The 25,030-nt window shown below is 23.5% G+C and overlaps 1 protein-coding gene across 1 annotated transcript in view; it reads right to left on the bottom strand.

Moving 5' to 3' along the window:
• The window catches only part of LOC129611348 (hybrid signal transduction histidine kinase A-like), a 60,815-nt gene extending 36,328 nt beyond the window's left edge, over positions 1 to 24,487 (bottom strand). Inside the window, exons 1-2 of the mRNA XM_055524443.1 lie at positions 24,398 to 24,487; positions 10,326 to 10,457 (exon numbers count right to left, since the gene is read on the bottom strand). Of these exons, the coding sequence (XP_055380418.1) occupies positions 10,326 to 10,457; positions 24,398 to 24,472 (207 nt within the window). The 5' untranslated portion in view covers positions 24,473 to 24,487. The remainder of the gene's footprint in view (positions 1 to 10,325; positions 10,458 to 24,397) is intronic.
• Positions 24,488 to 25,030: the final 543 nt, after the last annotated feature.

Below are 25,030 nucleotides of genomic sequence, written 5' to 3'. Positions count from 1 at the left end.
TATAGATTTCTTATTCTTTTTTATAAAAATTCTCAAAATAAATTCTTTATAATTAAATTGACATAATGAAATTTTAAATAAGTGGATCGATATAAAGAATAGGAATAGAAAAAAATAGAAAATTGTATGTATGTCTGTATACGGAAAAATCAATTTGAAAAATAAAAAAAAAAAATTTAATGAAAAAAATTTGAAATAAATCTACCAATTTCAAAAGAATTTCCTAAATATAAGGAAGTTCGAAGAAGATTTCCAATATGAAAAAACTGAAGTCTACATAAATTGTATATTTCGGTATTTAATGCAGTTTTTGTTATATTAAAGTTGTAAATTGTAAAAAGTATTTTGATAAAAAATTTAAGAATTGATTTGGATATGCGATCTGTATTAGTATATTATTAGTTTGTTTAGCCTATTTGTATAAAAAGTCCTGTTTAAATTAATTACAAAATTATTTTATAGAAAATATTTTATAGAATTATTAGTAGGTGTGCTAAATTTTCTTGTAACTGCTCTTAATATCTGTCTTTTTCTATTTCACGAATAATTTCCATATTTATACTACAACTATACCATATTTGGGGTCCGTACGACAAAATAAATCTTATTAAAGATTTACTTTTAGATTTACGTATATTACTTTACTTAATTTTACGTCTTTTCTTAAATATTTACAATAGAATAGTCTTTTACAAATAAAGAATGCACGTATTGCTTTTTTTTGATAACTGAAATATTTATTCAATTAAATTTCAATAAATTCGATTAAAGATATTGTAAAAATTAGTATTTTGTATGAAATTTTCATAATATTTGATTATTATGGTATCCCATATTATTGAAAATTCAATGACATATAAATTTAGGCTGAAATAGAAAGGATGGCCTTTTAAGAATGAGCACTGCACTCAATCTACTTTCCTACCCAAAAGAGGAAATAATATTTGAAAGAGCATTAATTTTATTTATAGATTGTTAATGGCCGAACTATAGAAATGAAACAAAACTTGCGCAAAATTTTTAAATTATCTAAAAGAGAACCTTAAATTGATAAGAAAAAATTTTAGGCTTAATTTTACTTAAATTTAGCTAAAGAGAATTTGAATTATTATCAAACTACTAATCAAATAATTTTAATTTTAAAAATATTTTTATTAATTTTCACAAATTTTTAAAATTTTGGAATCAACTTAAAAAAGACGAAATATGTTGGACACTAGTACAATTGCTAGTATAACACCTTGGTCTAACTCCAAAATATTTTTTATATTAATATGAGAATTTTCCACATATAAATCCTGGTTATATTGCCCATGATAACAGACACTGAGTTGAAAATTTTATAAAATTTATACAAGTTGTATAAAAAGTATTTACCCATACCATTTTATATATTACATTTTCACATCTAGATACGAACTTGTGTTTTATATAAAAAAAATCTTCATTTTTCACTTAACCATTTTCTTATTCTATTTTTATTATCTTTTATGTCATAATCATAGTAGAGAAATGCTTAAAATTTTGATTTATATGAATGTGGAAAATTCATTATGATAAAATGCTATTATATACCCAGTTATTATAGAACAGCAGACTATATATGCACACACATATATGTATAAGATTTATGATAAGAAGAAAATCTTTTACAGGTAAGAATATATGCCCCTACTTAAATATTTTTACATTTTCATAAAAGTTATATTTAAATGTACTATTATATAAGTTTATATATATAGGATGCTGAGTTGCTTTTGTTTGATAACAGTTTAATCTATATTATAAAAAGAATAATAAAAAAAAAAATTTTTTTTTCTATTACACAATTTTAAAAGAAAGTCAAATATAAGAGAGCAACATTATACATTTTAATAATAATAATAATAAGTATTGTAGTAGTACAATATTGTATAAGGAAGACGGAGTCCTTTTTTTTTGCACAAAAAGGAAGAAAAATGGCAAATAAGTTATGCATAACCAGAAAAGCATAAGAACAAGGAAAAAAGAAGGAATCATTTCACCACAGGATCTCTTCCCATTAACAAAAATAAAAAATGAAGAAATTCTTTCTTTCATATTTATGTTTTCGTCCTTTTTTCCTTTTCTGGTTTTTTTCTTTCTGTTTTGTTTAATAAACGCTTTCTTTCTTTTTTTTTTTTTGTTAAGAAAAAGCGAATTGTTGTACGGGTATGTGTTGGTATATATGTATATATAGTATTAAAGTATAAACAAGTATAAAAGTTGATTCATTGAGGTAAAGCATGTCATTTACATGAGTATTTTGCATAAAATAACATCATTCTTTGCATTAAAACCATTTTGATTTTATGTTTTTTTTTCTTTTGGGGAATCTTTAATATTTATTTTATTTTGGTTCCAAAATATCCTTGTATATAATATGTAGCTTTTAAGTGTTAACTATACAGATTTTGCTTGCTATTTGTGTTTTTTTTGGAGCAGTTTTAAAAAAATTTCCAAAATAACATGCTTATTAGTTTTATTTTAAGGGTTCTGCAGTAAGTGTGACTAGTATTTGCAAAACGTCTACACTATTTGCGTAAGAAAGCGGAAATATTTATAAAATGTATTTAATCAGAAACCTATATTTTTATAAGAGACTTTAGTCTCTTTTAAACTCTTGAAATGAGCATTTCAAATGGCAGTTTCTGATAATTTATTATTTTGAAGTGGTTTGAGTTGATCTAGTATAAAAAAGGATTACAATTTTCTTCTCCTATGGTAAAAAAGCTTTGAAAAATTAAGGAAAGCTTTGGAAATGAATTTACTTAGGTAAAGTGACCGTTATCTCGAATTAGAATTTTTTCTAATTTTTGTTATAAGTTTACTTCTAGATGATAAGTTTCGAAAAGTGTTAGGCATTAATATAAGATAATTTTTATTTTCTTCCGTCTGGTTCCTACCAAATAAGCGAAATTCTCAATTTCCGGTAACTCATTATTTTCTCTCAAATTCTCAATTTCCGGTAACTCATTATTCTCTCTCAAAATCTCAATTTCCGGTAACTCATTTTTGTTGATGCTGATTTTGAATTTTATTAATATTCTAGAGTATAGCAGAGAATTGATGATAAATATTTTGGTATTAGGAAATAGATAGTGATAATAAAACGCATAGTGATAGATGTACCAAACAAAACACAACCTCAAAATAAATTTTAATTTAATTAATTAGTAGTAATACAATTTTAAGTTCAAAATAAATCAAGTTCATCTTAGATTTTCAAGTTGATCTTAGATCATTTTTGTAGATACCCTCTCATTTTAAAAATTTCTTTAAATTTTAGGTTTCCCCTAAAGGTATGCAATACGAAAATACATTGCAAATTAAAAATATCGTTTTATATATTTTTATAAAGGAAAATGTGCTACCTTGCAAACCATGGGTTTTATTTAAGTTTGTTGTTTAAATTGTATATATACAATGTAGATATGTAACACTCGGACTCATATATTATGAAGATAAAAGATGTTTGCATGTATAAAATTATGATGGAGAGTTAGAGATATTATAAATATAATAATATACAGATAAACATGCATATAAGCGACAAGTATAACAGAATTTTAGGCTTAAAAGAATTGCAGTCCTATGGTGATATTTTATGTTAATTTTTAGAAAATATTATTTGTATTTAGATACCAAAAGAGTATAAAATTTATACGTAAATATATTATGTTTATTGTGTATAACAATAATAACAACAACAATAACATAATGATAATGATTATGATGAATATAGTGTTGATAATCATAGTATACAATATGATTTGTAAATAGAAGTTGAGGTGTTTGTATTTAGAGGAATACTAAAATGCGATGACAATGTTGATAACACTATGATAAAATTTGAAAAACAAAAAAATTTCAATAAAATTCCTATAAGTGTTTTGAGAAGGAAAATTTTCTTTGTATATGAAAAATTAAAATGAATTTTTAAAAAAAAAAAAATGATGCACAAAATATTGGGAATCGGAAAAGAGCTGATGAATTTTTTTTATTTTTCTTTAGCGTTTTTTTATATGTAGTTTGGTGCTTCTATAGTTGTTGAAGGTCGTAAATTATTATATGAAGTCAAAAGTGAATAATAAAAATATATCAGTTTTGTTGCATAAGTGTGTGTGAGTAGAAAAGAAGCCACCAAATGTGTGTGATGTGGAGATGGAAAAGAAGCCACCAAATGTTTAGATTTTAAATATTTTTTTTTATTTTTTTATTTCCCGGTCTCTTATTTTTATTTGTATACTTTTTGCTTTGTATAAAACCACAAAGTTACGATTAAAATAGAAGGGTGACAAAAAAAACAACCCAAAAACAGAAAGGCTTTTTTTTATAATTTTTGCGTTACGTTTGCGTTATTGTTGTTGTTTTCTTTCAGTTTCACATGTATACCCTTTTTTAAATTCAGTTTTATGTTACTTTGCACTGCTGCTGCTGTAAAATTTTTTAAGTTGGGACACTGAAAATTATAAGAAAAACTGAAAAAATTTTTGTGTTTTTGTCTCTTCTCTTAAAATTTATTTTGGTTTATGCTTAAAAATATTTGAATTCAGATTTTTGTGTTTTAATTTTTTTTTTGTTTTCTAGTAGCACAAAGTTTTTCTTTTCCGTAATAAAAAATATTAAGCGTTTTGTATATTTCTTTATGGTTTTCGTTTTTGTTATCCGTAGCGACAAGTTAAATTTTTAACAATAAATATAAAATATTTAAGAATGGAGGAGGAAAAGAATCTAGTGAATGGATAGGAACGGAAAAAAATTACGTAAATGAACGTCAGAAAGCTTTTAGATACCAAGGGTTGTTTAGGGTTGTTTTAAGCTTTAAATTCCGTTGGCGTTAAATTTAACACTGATTTAATTTCAGTGATTCTACGAAACAAAAACAAAAAATAAGATAATTAGACCACAAAATAACTCGGATTTGCATTAAAACGCAATTCAGATGGTGAAAAAGTGTTAATTTCAAAATATTTTATAGCAAAAGTCTTTATGTATTTCTCATGTCATAAAAACTCAATTTTTGTGCCGCAAAATTTCACAATTTAATTCATATATGGCATTGTCACAAACACCCATTTAATAATGAGTCAACAAAATTCTGCAACGTCTGCATGAAATTTATTGTTATTTTGAATGTGACGAAAATAATGGCCATGAAGATATTTATAGTTTAGGAAATTTAATGCACAAGATGTTGTTATATTTGATTTTTGAAAATCTATAGAATATATAGAGAAATTTAAATAGAAAGAAGAAAATTGAGTTCGATACTTTAAATGTAAACAATTTAAATGTAAGATCCGCTCTGCCATATAATGTTTAACGCGGAATAAACAATTTTAATTTAAATCTAAATATTTACATAATTTATACTATAAATATATTAAAGTCAGAAAATAGAGAATAATTTATAATTTATAAGCATACAATTTATTGAATATTATAGCAGCATACAAAATTTTTTTCTTTTAATTTTCCGTATTCGAGATTAAGTAACAATAGTTCTTGTATAAATGTAAAATACAATTCCAATAATAATTTCTCCTCATTTAACTAAGCATTTAACTAACACCTTCAACAATTTAGTTAATAATTATCCGCCCATTATAAATCCAACCTAATTTTCATGTAATTTTCTAGAATTTACTGTAATATCATTGTAAAAATTTGTGTACCCCATATAGTATTTAAAATTTTTATACTTATATAATTATATTATGATATATACCTATATAATTATATGAAGATGAAAAAAATATTTGTGGTATATTATGTAAAAATTTAAAATTTATAAAAGGAAATAGAAAACTGAGGCAATAAGAGAAGAAAAAAAAACAACGTTTTATTCTTGTTAAGAAGTTGTTGAAAGATATTTTATTCATGTTTTATGCTTTCTTTTTTACAATAGTCATCATCATCATCGTCATCATCATAAAGTTATCATCTAATAATTTATGTAATACGCATATTTACTCCATTGTAAAGTGTAACCACCTAAATTATATATACAACAAAAAAAATGAAAAGAAAATCAAGAGACTTGAAGAAATTTCAATAAAACCACCATTTCTATGGTTTTAAAATAAAGAAAAAAAGGGCCATTTAAAAGAGAAAAAAAAAATTATTTTTTTTTTTATCGAGTCTTTTAAATGTAGAGTATAGAAAAATATTTTAAAGAATTACAAAACAATATTGTGGTAATTTCCTTAAAAGATAAAATATTGTTAATGTGGTTTTTTTCGAGTTATTTTTCCAAAAACAAAAATTTCCTTATTTATTGTGTCTTCTGTAGTATAACAATAATGACGAACAAAAACCAAAAAAAAAATATTCTAGTTATAGCAAATGAATCACCATAAATTTTTGTGTTTTTAAATGAAAATTTATAGGAGAAAATTTATTATGCTCATACATATTAAATTAATATTATAATTTATGGATTTGAACATTGAAATTATTTTAATAACATTAAATATAACATTAACAATAGCATTAAAAATAATATATACTTATGTATAATATTAAAATATTTTTTAACCTAATAAAATTAAAGAATGACAAACAATTGACTATATAACACGGTTTTTAATTATATAGAATAAATATAACAAAATTTCAAAAGGATTGCTAAATAGATTTTCCAGAATCAGATATTCCTTATATATATAACACAAGCAATATTATATATTAATGATTAATGTTTTATAGTTGTTTTTTTTTGAGTATTTTGGGTGTTTGTTAACACATTCTTTGTTTTATAACCTAAAAAATTAAATACAACAAATTTTGGCCTTTTGATTAAATTTATAGCTTACTATAATGTTATTAACATCAACTCATGTTTGGGAATTTTACTAAATTTGGCACTACTCACACAAATCATATTTAAGTTAGTTTATAGGGAAAACATACCAGTAATTATATAATATACAAATACTTCGCTCTAGAAGAATCTAGAATAATTCTTATATTATATATCGCCCAAACTTAACTAGTCTAGTATTAATAAATAGAAAGGAATATTTGGGATATATTTAGGATATATATCCCACAATTCAAAAGATTCGAAAATGTTTAAAGATTTCGAAAATTGACTACTAAAGGTATGGGCTATATGGTGAACTTTGTAATATAAAATGAAATAAAAATTCAAAGATTTAAAGAATATTTTATTTCAAAATTTAGATTTATTCAAAATACTGTAAAAATTTAAAAAATTTCCTTAAAAATATTGCAAATTTTGTTATTTAATTTGAAATAAATTTTACAGAATAGCTTTTCAATAAGTGCATACAATATCCTTGCTGTTAAAACACTAACACACATATATAAAATTCAAATTATATACAAATCCTTTTTCTTCTGATTCCATTAAAAGCAATTACGATCATAATATATTAAGGATTAAATTACTAATGTCTTTTTAGTCACTATCAATTTATTGGAAGAAAAAACGTAATTTTTCTGATGAAATTTTTTATTTTAATAAATAATATATCAAGGATATGCGTGTAATTCAATAACTTTTTTCCTTTATAATATTCAGTAGACAAAAACAAAATAAGAAAATATAAAAATTTCAAAGAGAGAAAATTGCTTTCATGTCCTTATTACAGTTAAAGTTATTTTTAAAGAAAAAAGTCATTTTATGTTAAGGTTAATCACCTTTTTTTTATATTACACTTTCATTGAATTTACTATAGCTCCAAAAGAAATTTTTGTCCTAACACAATAAGCATATAATAAATATAAATTTTAAAATAGAAAAAGTATAAAATTACAAAATGTTAAATGTAATTTATATTAAAAATTAAATATAAGAAAACAAGAAAAAAAAAATATAAAATTCAAAAAGGACAATGAATTTAAAATTGAAATTGATAGTAATAAATTTGAGAATGACTAAAAAGAGAAACCAAGGCAAAACTCAAAAGAGAAACAAACAGAAAAAAATCAATTATAAAAAAAAAATTTAAGGATATTGAAATGAAAAATCATTTGAAACTCTTTTCAAATAAATTATTGGTCCTTGTTATCTCATTTATGTATGCTTGCATATAATAGAATTTTTAGTCCTATACAATTTTGTTCTTATTTTTTCCTGTAATTTTTAAATGATTCATCATCATTTTTGTTTTTGAATATTTTTGTAATTAAAATTTAATTTTGTATTTGAATTGAAAAGGATTTTGGTACTTTATTTATTTAAAAATTGAAAAAAAAAATTATTTGTTTCTTGTGTTTTTGTTGTTAATTGGTCTATAAAATATTCATTTTGTTTTCCTACATTGTATGAATTTTAAATGCTGATAAATTTCGTATGGGTTAAAGATTATTTTAATTATGCATACAAAACATCAATACATACAGTTTTTTTTTTAGTATAAATTGTACACAATTCAAATGATTAATTGGAAATTTTTCTAAAGAAAAAAATTTATGGTTAAAGGGGCACAGAATTTTTGTTTTCATTTCGAGATTTGAATAATATAGTAGACATACAATAATTTCAATTAAACAATTTGCTATGTAATCAAAAAGTGAATAAAATTGTATAAAAAATAATTATTCGAAACGGGAATGGTAAATTTTTAAAATAAAATTTTATAAAATAATTATTAATAATTATAATAATTTTAAAAATGGCATAAAATTGCAAAAATTTTTTTTTTGAAATCCTTTATTATTTCACTAGTAAAGCTACCGTTGTGACGGTGTCACTAAAAAGTCACTCGAAAAATCACTCGAAAAAGTCACTCAAAAAATTACTTCAAAAAATCCTTTAAGAAAGGCACTCAAAAAATCACTCAAAAAAATCTCCCAAAAATGTCACTCAAAAAATTCACTCAAAAAAATCATTCAAAAAAATCATTCAAAAAAGTCACTCAAAGAGTTGCTTCTAAAAGTCCAGACCCCAGATTTTTACGTTAAGCCGTTTTCATATTAGAGCCATTCAAAAAAGTCATCAAGAATGTGAACGACCCACAAACTAACTAACATACAACATTGAGCTATTATCATAATATATTGCTGTAAGGAACATTAATTTGTATATTTGAAGTAAAATTTTCTCTGAGCATACGAGTATATAAATTATTTTTCAATTCACCATTTAAATTAATATAAAATTTATTATTAATTTATTTAATTCAAATTATTTTTTAAATCATGTAATTCCGAAATCTTAACAGAATATAATTAATGTAGATATTCATGAGAAAGCTGTTATTATGAGGTTTCCAAATTATATTTAAAAATGCGTCTGCATTACACAGGCACGGAGTTATACTTAAAATTTAAAAAAAAAAATCAATCGAGATTGACTCTAAACCCCTATAACCCCCGAACCAGTTGAGCTGTGAACATCGTCTCCGTACAAAAATTTTGTGTATATACTCATGGGGGCCTTTATATAATGGTATATAGGCAGTTTAGTTTAATACGAGACATCATATATAGTCTGATTAATTTTAAACAATACGCCTCCTTTTATATAATTTGGAAGTTATGGACGGAAAATAATTCTGAAAAACTACATCTAATGGAATTTACATTTTATATTTAATATAAGAATAAAATTTTGCTTTGTCCTCAAATATCATAAAACATAAGGCAAACAATATAAAATAAAAAATTCGAAATTTCGAAATTTCATTATTTTTCTCACTAAATTTTATTTTATTATTCTAACACATTAATACACGCAAACACACACAATAATCTCATTCATTCATTAAACCAACTTTTTAAAGGAATTTTAAGGAATTCTTTAAATTCCATTTTTTAGTTCAAATAAGCAAAAAGTTTTTTATTTTTTTATTATTATAATGTCCTTTTTTTTAATGTCTATAAGAATTCTAAATTCTATATGATCCAGGACAATCTTTCATTTCTAATTTGTTCATTTTCCTTGTTCTCTTTAAAAAAATATACTTTTTTTATACTTTGTTTTTTTTCTTCTTTTGGATGTTTTAAAAATTCTCTTAGTTCTCTGTTGGACTAACAAAATTTAATTAAAGAAAAAAATTTTTTGTTTTATTTTTTTTTTATGAATGCCGTCGAGACCAACGACCAACACAAAAGAACGCAAACACACACAATAAAAAAAGGGAAAATAAGGATTTCAAAAATTGACAAAAAAATAAATTTTATATAATTTAAATCAGAAAGGAAAAGTTTGAACAAAAAAAAAAAACAAAATAAAAGAAGGACATTTTTTGTATAATAATAAAGAAGAAGGAGAAGGAATCCTTGCAAAAACAAAATAATAAAAAAACGAACATAAATTCAAAATGAAAACTTACATGTTCTGATAAAGGACTCGGTGCTATAACTGCCCAATTATCTGGTAATGTTTCGGCCAAGCATGGATCAAAACTGGACGGTCGTTTTTTTACAAAATCGATTGGCAGGCTGTAGTCATCACAGACGGATATCTAAAAATAACATAAAGAAAATAAAATATTATAGTAAAAAATGTCGGAATATAATTTATTTTTGAAAATAAAAAAAGGATAATTAATTTTATTAAAAATTTATTTTATATTACAATGTAATGCGTGTATATAGTGTTGGATATAGGTTTATGTGGTAGGTGACAAAGAGTGACAATAATTATAATAAGCTTTATGTTGTGTCATTGCTATCATTTCAGGATAAACTTCAATATCCTTTTTTGTTTCTTTTTTGCCCAGATAATTATTATCTTTAATCTACTTAGGATAGATTATAAATTAAAATAAAATTTTTTATAATAGTAGGATTAATGATCTTATATAATTAAATTGAGAAGAATGTCATTTTAATTTCCTATAATCATTAACGTAGGGTATAATGAACAGAAAGGATTCAGTTTTGTTAATATTTTTTTTTTCATTGATATTAAAAAATTATTTTATAATCAAAGAATCATAATTTAATTAAAGATATTAAAAAATATAGCAATTATAATAATATTTAAATTATTTTAATGGACTGTTAATGAAATAACAAGAAAAAATCTGTTAATAATTAAATGAAGAAACATTTAAAAAGTTTTTATATTGAAAAGTTTTTTTTATTTGGTGAAATTAGCCCATCTGTCTGATTGCATGTTCGCCCAAATAAATTTTGATTTAAAAATAACATTTAATATTTTCCTATATCATTATAAATTATTTGTTTTTAATTAATATAATTAATTTATTTCGATAAATGTCCTGTTTTTTATTCAAATTCAAATTTCATTTAAGCTAAATAATAAGTACTCTATCTGTAGCATCTTTAAGAAAATCATTTAAGAGTCAGCTTTTCAACGAGACTAATATTTGATCATATTTAATTTCTTTTTCTTTCGAAAAGATTCCAAATTATTTCGAAAATTTCAACTTCGAAGACAAATTTTCCGAATAAAATTTGAATAACTCAAAGAGTCCTTTTCAAAATGACGGACGTGTAGCATGAAATTATTCGCATTACGTTTGGAACAGAAAAAGTTCGTTTTCAGGCAATATTTTCCAGGTTATTTCAACTAAATCACCTGAATGATGAATTAAACATCTCATCAAAATTCATTTTAATAGGTTCAGTAGTTAATTAAAGAACATATATACGCACACTCGCCAAATTGTTATTTTGGTATTGTAAATGATTAAATAATTTTGTTTAGTCTTTTGTTATTTATGCTGTAGGTTAAATGTTTGAATGAGAGTATAAATATTACAAGTACTTAAATTAATAGAAAATTTTGTTTAAACTAAAAACAAGGGGAGAATCAGGAATCAGTAAAATTATTCGAACACCTTGAGAAGAATAAATTTTAAATAGTTTATCGCTATTGAATGAATAATTTTCAGAAATATTTATTAAATTTTATTAAATTTTTCCATAAAATAAATTGATATTTTCACTAAAACACAAAAAACAAACATATTATGTCAAACATTTGTGATAAAGTCAAAAATGATAGTTAAATTTTGATTTACTATGTAAAATATATTGTTTACCTTTACATTAAATTATGCACTTTATATGTATATATTAAAATATTCACCACAAACAGAGTTAATCAATTTATTGTATAATTGTTATTCCCCCCTATGTGGTATAAATTTTTTATATGGTAAAATACCATATATAATTTCGCTTTAGGTAATAAACCATATAAATTAATTCTCTTTCAATATTTAATAATAATTTTTTCTCTTTTATTTTATTTTTGAGCTATGAGCTATATACTAATAAATTTTTATGGTTGAATATAAATTTCATGTCGCAAATTTAAGAGTCATCAAAGTAAAAGTTTACTGGAACATGATAAAAATTTTTCATAATTAAGTTGAATTATTTCTTCTTTTTTGTGAAAATTATTCGAGCGTTACATAAACTCTTATATACATATATACAATAATAATTATTTCCATTTTCAAATACATATATATATATATTATATACATTGAAAGTGATAACCCTATGTAAAAATATTACATATTTTGTGGTATGTGTTTACATGAATTTTAACAGATAAAACGAGTTGTAACGAGCGCCCCTATCGGAAAAGCCAAAATCTTATATAAAGGATAGTGATAATAAAAAATATGATAAAAATTTAGAAAATGAAAGCAAAAAAAAATCAAAAGCAAAGTTAAATTAATAGTAAAAAAAAAAATAAAAAAAAAAAAATTTTGTCATTCTTGTCTGTTTTTGACACTTTTATATAACAAATTATACGAGTATATACAAATGCGATATATACATAGATATTGTATATCTGTGCATCCTTTTCATTGTTCTTCCTTTGTTAGTATACGCCCCAAATATAAAGAAATGTTTTCGTTTTATTCAACGTTCCATTAATTTTAATATTAACGGTAGTGACTTTTGGTCTTCAGACTTCACATAGTTATTATCGCAATTATAATTATTATCACAATAGTGAACAATTATTATGTCATACTAAAAACAAACTGTATATAACTGATAATAAACTATTATTTAACAGAATGAAGGCTCTGCACTTACTGATCAAAAAATCAGTTGAACCCTATGATGAAAGGAAATACGTCATTTTCTCGGTTAAAAATTCATATTTTATGCCAAATTTATTTGGCTTATTATTTACTCATTTTCTAAAATTTTTGTTCGTATAATGCCTAGTATAACATAGGCAAATTAATTATATTTATTTTGAGCATTATGTTCGCTATTCACTTAGCAATCCGAACTTGATAATCATGTATATATTAGAAGATTGAGTAGGGTTGAATGTGTTGAGTAGGTTTTGGAGTTTGGTTACAAGCTACTTAATAATTATATTTCAAGATTTTAAATGTTAAAATTAAAAATTTCTTAAGTAGAGAAATATTCATTAAATTAAAATAATTTTAGTCTTATATGTTTAAAATTTTCTATTGTCAAATTTTCAGAATTGAAATTTTCTAAATGTAATTGCAATTTAATTTTATTATTACCCGAAACCGAAGTGAGTAATAACATAACCAACATAACAACTGAAATGAAATATTTTTTGGTTTCTTAAAATTAAGTTGCAATTCCAGCTCGCATTTGAATTTTCACCAATATTATGGATTTTTGACATTGTAACATAACAGGTTTCAATAATTATGGTTAAATGATTATTATTTTATACAATTAAAAATATTTTAATATAATATTAAAAGTCATCTACAGTTTGTTCTTAATGTTATAACGAAATTTTGTAATATTAATTTTCTTTCTGCTCATAATGCACTGCTATGTGTAAAAAATAAATCGTTTCAGTCATAATTCTCCTTTTTTATTTTCTGTTTTTTCTTTATTAAAATTCCTTTGTATATTGTCATATATACTTGAGATCAAAGTAGAAATATATATGAATATGGTGTGAGTATTAAAATAATATTTTTATTTACAATTATCAGCAGGAATGTTGAAATTTGTACATATGTATGTATATGTGCTTGTGTATGCGTGTTTTTGTATTAAGTGAAAGACTTGTACTTCAAAGTGAAGAATGTGAAAAAAGTCCTTTTTGAAAATTTTTTTTTTTCGGTTTGGTTTTTTCTTAAATTGTTGTGATTATTAATAGCCAATTCATAAGTATTAAGAGTATGTATAAGAATATAATGTGTACGTATGTATGTATAGAAAGGAATGTGTATAAAAGGGGAGGAAAAAAAATTATTGTGAAAAATTTTTTTACTATTTTCTTATTTTTGTTTTTAAATTTTCCTTTATAAATTTGTTTTTTTTTTATAATCGAATACCAACGCAAGAGATGAAGAATGAAAAAAATACAAAATTCATTTCCAGATTTGTTTCTTCTTCTCTTTTATGTTTGCGATATAAAAAAATAAAAAAAAAACAGAAAAAAAAACGGATGAAGGAAAAATTATTAACTAACTTTTGCTTTCATATTATTAACCATTACCACCGTCACTACTATAACAGCAATCACCACTATCGCCGTCTTTACTTTTTAGTTTACCACCATCAACTATTTTTGCCCATTACCATCACTATCACTACATTTTTTTTCTTCTTTTTCTTATTTTTTTGGTATGAATTTAACGCTAAATAAAATTTGAATTTTTAGAATGAAAAGTGAAAGTTTAATTTGAAAACAAGAACAATAACAACAAGAAAAAGAGGGAAAAATGAGTTATTAAGGATTTTTTATTAAATTGGAAAAAATTAAAAGCGAAAATAGAGAAAATTAGTTTTTCTTTCTTTTGTTTTCCTTGGGAATTATTTTAAAAGCTTTTCACTTTATAATCTATTTTTCTTTCAGTAAAATTATTTTCTTTTTATATTATAAAATTTAATAATAATTAAATTGTGCTGAAGAATAAAACGGGAAGAAGTCTAAGGGAAGGAAATATTATTTTGAATGGAAAATTGCATACTTTTAGGGGTGGAATGCTCAATGCTCAAATAAAATTTCTTCGTTATGCTTTTAATTTAAAAATTGCATATTATTCGGGGTAGTATGTATTTTCATATTACTTACAAATTTTCAGTTACTTCTTAATTATATAGAAGATTTAATAGTTTTCTGATTAATTAATTAATTAATTAATTAATAAAATTAATTTAATTAATTTTATATTTTAAGAGAATTGAAGTAAAAGCGGGAGAATTGAATATTATAAAAAATGTTATAATATTTTGTCCAGTTTGAAATAGATAAAATAATAGATATCTACTTCTAATGTTGCTAATTTCTTCTCGAACTTACAAATTGATACAGGGGTTCTAAAATACCCAAATTCCAAAATTGCTATATTAACATAAAACAATTTTGAAAATCATTCCTGTTTATTATGAATCTGGTTTTAGAGTGAGAAAGACCGGGTTAAAATATGTTTACTCCCACCAAGAAGGGCAATTCTAACAAAATATAAAATACCATCTTTCTCCCATTCGCGTCTTCTCAAATATAAATAGCGAGATTTACGGTAATTCACGTATTTACGGTTAAATTTATATATGAACTTTGAAATATTACGAAAAAAAACTTTCAAGTCACTTTTAAATTATTCAAAAAGTTGAAATAAAAATTAACAATTTTTTTGTTATTGTCATTAAGTGTTTTAGTTGAAGAAAAATTTTCTATTTTAATTTTTTATATTTAGAATACACACATTTTACCCTACATTTTATTGTATAAATTTTTTGTTTTATTGTCATTAGAATAATTTCATAGTAATAAAATATGCGTACTTATGTACCATTTTATTTTTTTTTTGTTACAAAATAATAAAATGGAAAATATTATTTATATAAAAAATTCATTTCATTACATAATGTAGAGTCGTAAAGTTTGGTTTTTTGTTGTTGTTTTTTTTTTAGAATATTCAGCATTTTAAAAAGAACCTTAATAAAAAAAATTACACACCATAAGTTCATTTCGTATATATGAGCTTTCTTTTAGAAAATAAGATCTTTTAAAAAATTGAATTTTTAAGGAAAATGAAAATATGTGGGTGTATTTGGTTAAATTTACCACATCTAAGGTGAGTGTTACCATACATATAGGGATATACTTAATTTTAATTTTTTAGGGAGAGATGAATACGTGAGGCAAAAGGAGCAACATAAGACGGTTATTATAATAATTGCGTCATACTCCCACAGAACTGTAATATTAAAATTTATCTGGTCAGTTTTTAATTATTAGTCTAATTTTTTTAACACTTATTAGTAATTCTTGTAACACTTTTAAAATTTATCTGATTTTGTGTTTCAATGATGTAAATTTTACCAAAATTTCTCAAAGAATTGCAAATTTATACTGCATGCCGCTTGATACCAACTGATTATACAACAATTCTTTTGTATAAAAAACTATTTAATTCTAAGCTAGAGATTTTTCTGTATGAACAAATTTAATTTATATAGAAATATTTTAGTCGTCTTCCTCCTTTCCATTTTAATGGTGGCAACACTCTTCTTTCATATGCGCAAATAACACTACTTTTAATATGAAAACATAACTAAAAAATTTCAATTTATTTTTGTTAACTTGTTTTACTACTATTTTATTTTTTTTACTCTGTTCCATTATTCCTTTATCCTGAAATATAACGCTATTGTTATATTAAACTTTCTATTCTTTGGGGTTTCATTATACAATATGTGCTTATTGTCATTTTATACCCACCATTCTAAATTTCAAAATCTTTACTTTTATAGCAAATAAAATATTACACACATAAATACAACGTGTCCTTTCTTTTCTATTTTCGCATAATTCTTTGTGATACGAACTTTCATATTTTAAAAAGTACATATGTAATTATATATGTATAAGTATACGGGTAGGTAAATATATGCATATAAATATGTGAAGAATACAACAACAAAAAAAAAGCATGTCCTTGTCACATCTTCAGTCATTCGTGACAGTGTTTACATTTATATGCAACTATAAAAGAATAATAATAATATGAATACATGTGTGCAATTTAAATAAAAAAAAAAATGTAGAGAAAAGGACGAACACAAAAAAAAAAAAAACAAAAAAATGAAAAAAAAATTTGCATTTTTTTTTTTAATATTTGCGTGAAAATAAGTGTAAAAAATTTTAAATTGAATGGCGTCTCATATATTTTGATTTTTCTTTTTCTTATTAAATTTCAAACTATTTATATAAGACAAGTTTTAATGGTTTCTAACAATAAAAACTATTCATAGCATCAAATTAAAGAGAATGTAAATTTGATTTTTGAATAACTTTTGGTTTAATATATGAAAGCAATGCTGAATAGATTTATTTTTAATTAACGAGAGTATTTGAATACAGAGCTACAGTAGAAAACTTGAGTAAAGAAAAAAAAAATTTATTTCTTACGAATTAAAAGATATTAAAAGAGGGAATAAACCATCGAGACTAAAGAAACAGAACATTGAGACAAAGCTAAATCTGTTAAAATCTAATTTGACGAATTATTTCTGATATTAGAATATTTAATGTTTGTTGGATAAAGCTATTGGATTTATATAAAAAAAATTCTCCAACAAATCACCCAAAAAGTTATCAAATCATTGTCAAATAAATATTATCTAAAATTGAGATAAGCAGGGTCTTAAAATTAAAAATGATTTTAAATAGAAGCGGCAATTTAATTTCCAGAAATATTTTAAAATTCACAAATTAAAACTATTCCGATATTTAAAATGAATTTAGGACCGCTCTGTTATACCTACAGTTTTTATAACGACCTTAAATTTTGCAAATACGTGATGTTTATAATCAAAATAATTAAGACAATAAATTAAACTTTATTTTTTATTTACCAAAAATTCCAATTTTTCATATAGAAATCACGAATTGAACGGCCATTCTCAGCAAAACACCCTTGTAACGCTTAATTTTAGGTAATTTTTTCTTATTTTGCTCGCCATATTTTACATGACCTGGTACAATACAAAAATACTATTTAAATAAATTTAATTTTCTTTTATTCTAGAAAAATAACAATGGCTCTATATGTAGATATACATATATAGTTATTATTAAAGTATTAAGTCTATATGGTCATTATTATATGAATCATAAATCTAAAGTGAAAATATTTTAAGCTTATTTATATCTTAAATACCTTTAGGGTAATATTGTTTTCCAAATTTGCAAAAAACAAGAAACGAGAACCCAAAATAAATTTATTTTATTTTATTCCATTGCACAGAAGAAAAGCCTAAGGATATCACTAAAAATAATTTAAGTATGCACCTACACACGAGTATGAAAACAATATAATTTTTAGAAATTTTTGTATTTCAAAAAAAAGAAAAACAAAAGAGTCAAATTTCTAGTTAAAGTTACCGACTATAACAAAATAATAAATTTTCGAATTTGAAATTAAAGCTTTCGAGTTGGCTCCACTTTTTATTAAACAAATCAATTTTGTTGATGCTGTTCTAGCATTAAATAAAATTAATCGATTCGGTTAAACTTCGATTAAATTCGGTTCGAATTTCATGGACTAAAAAGAGTCGATTTTTAATTAATTTTCCAAAAAATAAGAGTTCTATACACAAGGATTTTTTACTAGTTTATTAGTTACTAAATGCAAAATGCAAAAAAATTTAGAAAAAATCTTTTAAATTAAAAAAAAAATTTAAATTCTATTTAATTCATAAATAAGAAATACAAATTATGCACAACCTCGATCCGTTTTTCTTTGAATTTCACTCGCAATCCTTTAAACATCGTGTTTTTAGTTAATTTGAGTGAAAAAGAAAATGGTGAATCAAAATCAATGCATAAATCTCTAATTTATTTTTATAACACTGAAAAATTGTTAACACAAATCCATATATTCATTTCTATTTTAAAAAATATTTATTTATGGCTCATAAAAATAACAAAAATAGTTGAAATTGTGTTATTTTCCAAGTGTTCATGTATACGAGTTGAAAGTTTTTAATTTTACATTCATTTTGTTATTATTTTTTATTATGTTTTTTTTTTTGAGAATTTTAAGTTTTTCATTTCAATTGGTTAGTTTTGTATTATTCATTCTTTTTGTATGTTATTCGTTGTTTTACACTAAAAAAATAAATTATAACAGTAAAGTATGAGAACGTGTCATACAACAATAAAACTAAAAATAGATGATGAAAAAAAATCCTTTCAAAGGATATTTTAAGGAAACTTCTTAAAATTTTTTCATTTTTTGTAATTCTTGCTTTATTTATGGAAATATTTTGTTTTTTTTTTTTAGAAATTGAGTTAAAAATTAAAATATACATAAACGTGTATACTAAAATATTTAAAGAGTATGAATAGATGAATGATTTTTTGTTTCTGTTGTAAATTTTAAAATGTTTTCATAATTTGATTTTTAAAAAAGTTTTTAAATTTTATATGCTCACATATTTGTGATTTTTAATATTAAATGAATAACAGTTATAATTTAGTTAGTTTGAACATATGCACACAATAAAAAAGAATTGGTGTGAAGAATTAAAATTTTTAAAAGTAGATCAGTTATGAAAGATTATTAAATAAATAATTGCAGTATATTATATTAGGGGTAACGAACCTTCTTACTTCCACTTATTAACAAGGAGAAGGCTAACACCTATTTGATTAATACAAATATTTAAAATATGAGTTAAGGCCTTAAAATCCTTCAGTCACCTAGCCTGAGCTCCACAAAAATTGACTAAAATCCCTAACGTTAACATTCGCTAAATCCGCAGTGCGCTCGAAGAAGTAAAACCCAAGAAATATCTGACTGGAGTTCAACAACACCTGCCATGAATAGAGAAGATGGGTCACCTCCTCCTCTCCGTTACAGAAGCTCCTACAGAGACCACCCGGTAGGCCTATTGTCATTGCATGTTCGCCAATTAGAGAATGGCCTGTCAGAACCCCTACCACAGCACTGATATCTTTCCGTCTGAGAGAAGTCAAATAGTTCCATTACACATGATTCCATTCTCCCATATTAGATTGGTGCGTTACACTATGCAGCGTTATCCAGTTTTTAATAACCTTAATAAAACACAAAATTATTTTATGATAAGACAAAAAAAAATCAAAATATTTCAATCATTTAATAACAGGATTTCTTTACTTTATTAATTGACTACAAATTCCCGGAACTCGAAAAAATCTACTTTATCTTTAAAAATAATCTTTAAATCAATTTATCATTTTAACACCTATATACAAGAGTATCAATAATTCTTTTGACAAATAGAATAATTATATAAGTATGAAATACTATTATAACCCCTCGAGAATTTCTATAATATCTTCTATTCTAAGTATTTATATAATAATAGTTTCAAACTTGAATTTCTCAATAAGAAAATATTATAATAAATGTATATAAGGATAGAAAATATGATCTACCCTTCTTATTTTATTTAAATTGGCCGGAAATACTCACTAAAATCAAACAGGATACAAAATTGTTTATGTATAGCAAATAATATTTCATGTAGTAAAAAAACTGTAAACACAAAAAAAATATTTTGTTAACTAAAGGTATAAACTTGTATTATAGGAGTACAATGTATATATTATGTATGTATGTACATATAATAAAAATGAAAAAAATTATGTTATAATAATAATAATAAAGAAGATTTAAGGAAGGATGACTTTTATATATTATGTATTTATGTACAAATATAAAATGTTAATGCATGTACACATCCGGTTTTAAATTTCTGACTGACGCCCTACGCGCTTCAAAAGGAGCGTTCCCCCCTCTGCCATAATAAATTATACACAATAAATCTCTTTCATGTAACTTTATCATGCTGAATGTAAGATTAGTCATAGAATTAAATTATTAACTTCATGTTCTGCAATGTTTGTATATAGGTATCTGTTATCACGTTAATTCTGTTCTAAATAGAAAAAGAAACATTTTTGGAATAGTAAATAGAACAATTTAAATTTTTAAAATTTTCTTATTTTTTTAAGTTTGTAATGGCAGCCCCTGCCTTGCGGCGGCCATTTCAAATGCTTACATTTCTTATATGGTAGATCCGTCCCTGTGCGTTTATACAAAGTAAAATTGCATATAATCGTTTGTACATAAAAGACAAAACAACTTAATTTTACCGAAAAAAAAATTCCCCACTATTTTTTTTTGCTTTCATTTTCATTTACAATTTTTTTTTTTTGCTGATGCCGACGATAGTGATTCTTTTTTTGCGGTTCATCGAATGTATATCGAACACAGCTTGTGTAATACAGGATGTCATTTCAATATCCTGGAAAAACTGCTCTTAATATTATGCGTTTTTTTTTTTGTTTTTTTGTACAAAATATGCATTATACTTGTATGTTTGATAGTATATACAAAATATTTAATGCAAAAAGTAATTGGGAAAACTTTTTTATACTTTTTGGGAAATTTGTTAAGAAGTTTTTTATATAAATATTATGAGGACTATAAAAGCTGAAAATATTGTATTGTACAAAATCAATAAATTGATAAAAATTGGAATAAAAAGGATTCTGATTTTATCTGAAAAAATTTTTTTTTTCACAAAAATTTTATTATTTTATTTTATTCCACCAAAGTTAGTCCACCAATTTGTTGGCAATTTTCATACAAAAAAATAAGGCAAAATTTTATTTAAGAATAAATTAGCGAAATCAATTTTGACTTATACGCAATGTATTGTAGAAACAGTAGGTGGGTTCTATGATGAGAAGAAAAGTATGTCGAAATTATAACGTGAACGTATTTACAGTAATATAACAGAAATGAATTGGTTTTTTGACAATATTTTTGGTGCAAAATATAAAAATGATGTTGACGGATTTGATAGCAATTTTCAGCAATAAATTTTATGTACATTTTGATTTGCTGGTGAATGTTTAAGTAGTCGTGAGCTTGAAAAGTGATTCGTTTTCGAATTTAATGATTTATAATGAATTTCATTTATAATAAGTAATTTGGGGAATATTAAAATATTATATTATGTTAAATTGATAAGAGCCTGTGAAATTTAAAAAAAAAATTTAAAAGTTCTTTCATTAAAAAATCAAATTCGAAATAAGAAAATCGAAAATTTCTGTTTTGACCTAATTGAACCTACGCTTTAGAATATTCGAAAATTTATTGGTACACACTTTTGAATGCTTGGATTATTGGATGGCAAGAACAGAAATTTCGCATAATTTTGATCATTCCAAAATTCAATGGGATCTCCCGCTCCCAATACGAAATGTATGGAATATTACCTCAATACGAACATCAAATAATCTCAGCACGAACCTTAACTAATCTCAATACGAGCTGTAAGAAAGTATTGTTTGCAACTAACGATATTCAAAAATGTTAAAAATTATATTTGATTTTTAAAATATATTAATTATAAAGAGTGTATTGCTCTTACACCTTCGAATTTATGACAACTATTGGCCGGAAAATCATCATAGTAACAATAACATATGAAAAACGCTACCAAATTTAGCCAAATTTGCTTTGAAAACCAGTCTTCTATTCACAAAACATATGGGCCACTAAATTACTAATCAACAATAATTCTATGTGAAAATGTTTTCTTTCAAACTCCAATTGATCAAATCAAATTTTAATGTAGATTTGATGATCTGCCGAATATTAAATTTTTTTTCTTTTATTTTTTAATTCATCAAAAACCTTCTGACACAAAGCAATGTTTAGTATTACTGTATGCGTGTGAATTAATTTTCTTTTTCAAATTTATTTCCTTAAAAGAATTACTTATTTTTTTTGCAAATCCTTTTAAATCATTTTTTGTTTTAGTTCCTTAATGTCTTATAAAGTTAAGGGCAACAAAAAAAATAGCATACTTTCTTATCGTTTTTATGGATTTTTTTTTTGGCTTAGGATAAAAAAATTTTTTTAGTTACTCTCTTTTTAATAATTTTTTTTTGTATTTTGCATTCCTCTTTCTAAAATTTAAAAATGAAATTCGCTTAAATTTAAGGCACTGCGGGATTCGAATAAAAAATAGTAAGAGGAGAGAAAAAAAAAATCAATTCCTCAAAAATTTAGTTGAAGAAACAAAAATATTCTTTGGAGGTAAAACTGAAGTTGTGGGAAGAAAATAAATTAGCATATTCTTCTTCTCTTCTTCTTCATCTTGAAGATAATAAAAATATTGGGATTGAATTTTGATAAAGTTGTAAAATTCGAAAAAAATAAAAATTTATTATTGAATTTCTCAAAAAATTTTTTCTTTATTTTGGATTTTATTTCTTTAAATTTCATATTTAACACAAAAAGTTGTAGGTGGAAAGTTGTAGTTAGAAATTTAATTTTCTTTTTAATTTGTTAGGCTATAAGTAAGTTCAATAGTTAATGAAAATTTTTATTTTGGATTGGTATTTTATGTTGGTGGGCATAGAAGACATTTTAGTCGACATTAATTTTAATTATAAGTTTTTTATTTCAACTCGTAAATTTTAATATTTTCGATTAATTAAAAAGATAACTAATAAAGAAATTTAAAAAAATTTTAAATTTAAGAGTTTAAATTACATAATGTACCGAAATATGAAAAATTTAAAAATATCAAATAAAATTTTGAAGAATTTGAATTTGTAAATTTTACCCTATCTTTATAGGGTAAAATTTGTCTATCTATTTTCTATAGTGATTTTCCAGAATTCAACTTCAATTAATTCAAAATACTTTTAGCACCATTTCTTTTTACTATTTTGCACACAAAATTTTTACAACAAATAGAGGATTAAAATCAACAAATGGAGGATTAAGACTTAGGGGTGGTTTTTCAGTAGAAACCTTTGGACTGATCTCTTAACATGGGGCTGTAACAAACAGGAAATCATGTCTCCTAAGTGAAAACACAATTTTACTTTTTAAAATCATTTTCCAAAGTATGATGCTTTACAGGTCCGAGATATGGGGTACGTAAGCTAAGACATACTTAAAACGTGTTCAAATTAAGCAAAATAAGATTTTGAAGTTGTTGTTGAACAAATAATTTTTCTTTTCATCTTGTGAGGTTACACGCAATTAAGTAGTGTAAAATATATATAAAAGATCATATTATAAATAGAAAAAAACTATTTTATTATTAAGAGTAGTAATTTTAACAATCCCTTAATAAGGAATGTATTTAATTGGGAAAAAAATAGGTAGAGTAAACATTTTTATTTTGCCAAACTCCATTTTCTTCCCTCTCCCTTTCCCTTTCCTTTGCTAGTTTGTAACAAAGATTAATTTTTTATATCAGTTACGTAAAATAAATTCAAAGTACATGTTTCTGTTCATTTCCTCTTACATAATACTAATCTCGTCTGTAAAATTCATTTGCAAAAATTTAAATGTAAAAATAAATATTCAATAAAATTTCTTATACAATTTCAAAAGAAAAATTACAAAGAAACAACAAAATTAAATTTCAATTTTACCTTAAAGAAAACCTGAAGTTTTTTTAATCTTCTACATATTTCACAATACCATATTAAACGTTCTAATAATCTCATATTATTTGCAACAGATTCTTTTATTTTAGCACATTTTACATGAAATAGACCATTACATGGACCAAAACATTGTATATAAAATTCACGTTCTTTAAATTGTATCCAACAAAGTCGACAAAAACGTCTCGATAACATATTTGTTGCTGATATTCACAATTTATTAAAAAATTCACAATAATGTATTCACAAAAAATTGCTAAATAAGAGAAAAAATAAAAGAGAAAATTTTAATATTTTTGAAAAGAAAAATAAAAAATCGTCCTTTTCATCTTTTCTTCCTTTATTGTAATTATTTAAAAAAAAAATTTAAAAATAACTACACTTTGTAATATTTTATATTTTATATTTTTTTTTTGTATAGAATAAAATGAAATGTCCTTCAAATTATAAATACAATATGATAAATTACAAAAACAAAAAAAAATTTATAAGGATACTTTGTATGTCCTTTCAACTTTTGTGTGAATGCACATAATATAACCATATTAAAATATTTTTGAACATTTTCTTGTGGTTCTTTTTTTACAGAAAAAAAACAAAAATAGTTTCACTTTTAAT

Source organism: Condylostylus longicornis, unplaced genomic scaffold, assembly GCF_029603195.1.
Source record: "Condylostylus longicornis isolate FDR11 unplaced genomic scaffold, ASM2960319v2 ptg000049l, whole genome shotgun sequence".
Lineage (NCBI taxonomy): Eukaryota > Metazoa > Arthropoda > Insecta > Diptera > Dolichopodidae > Condylostylus > Condylostylus longicornis.
The sequence above is the reverse complement of the archived record's forward strand: the minus strand, read 5'-3'. Positions and strand labels throughout refer to the sequence as shown.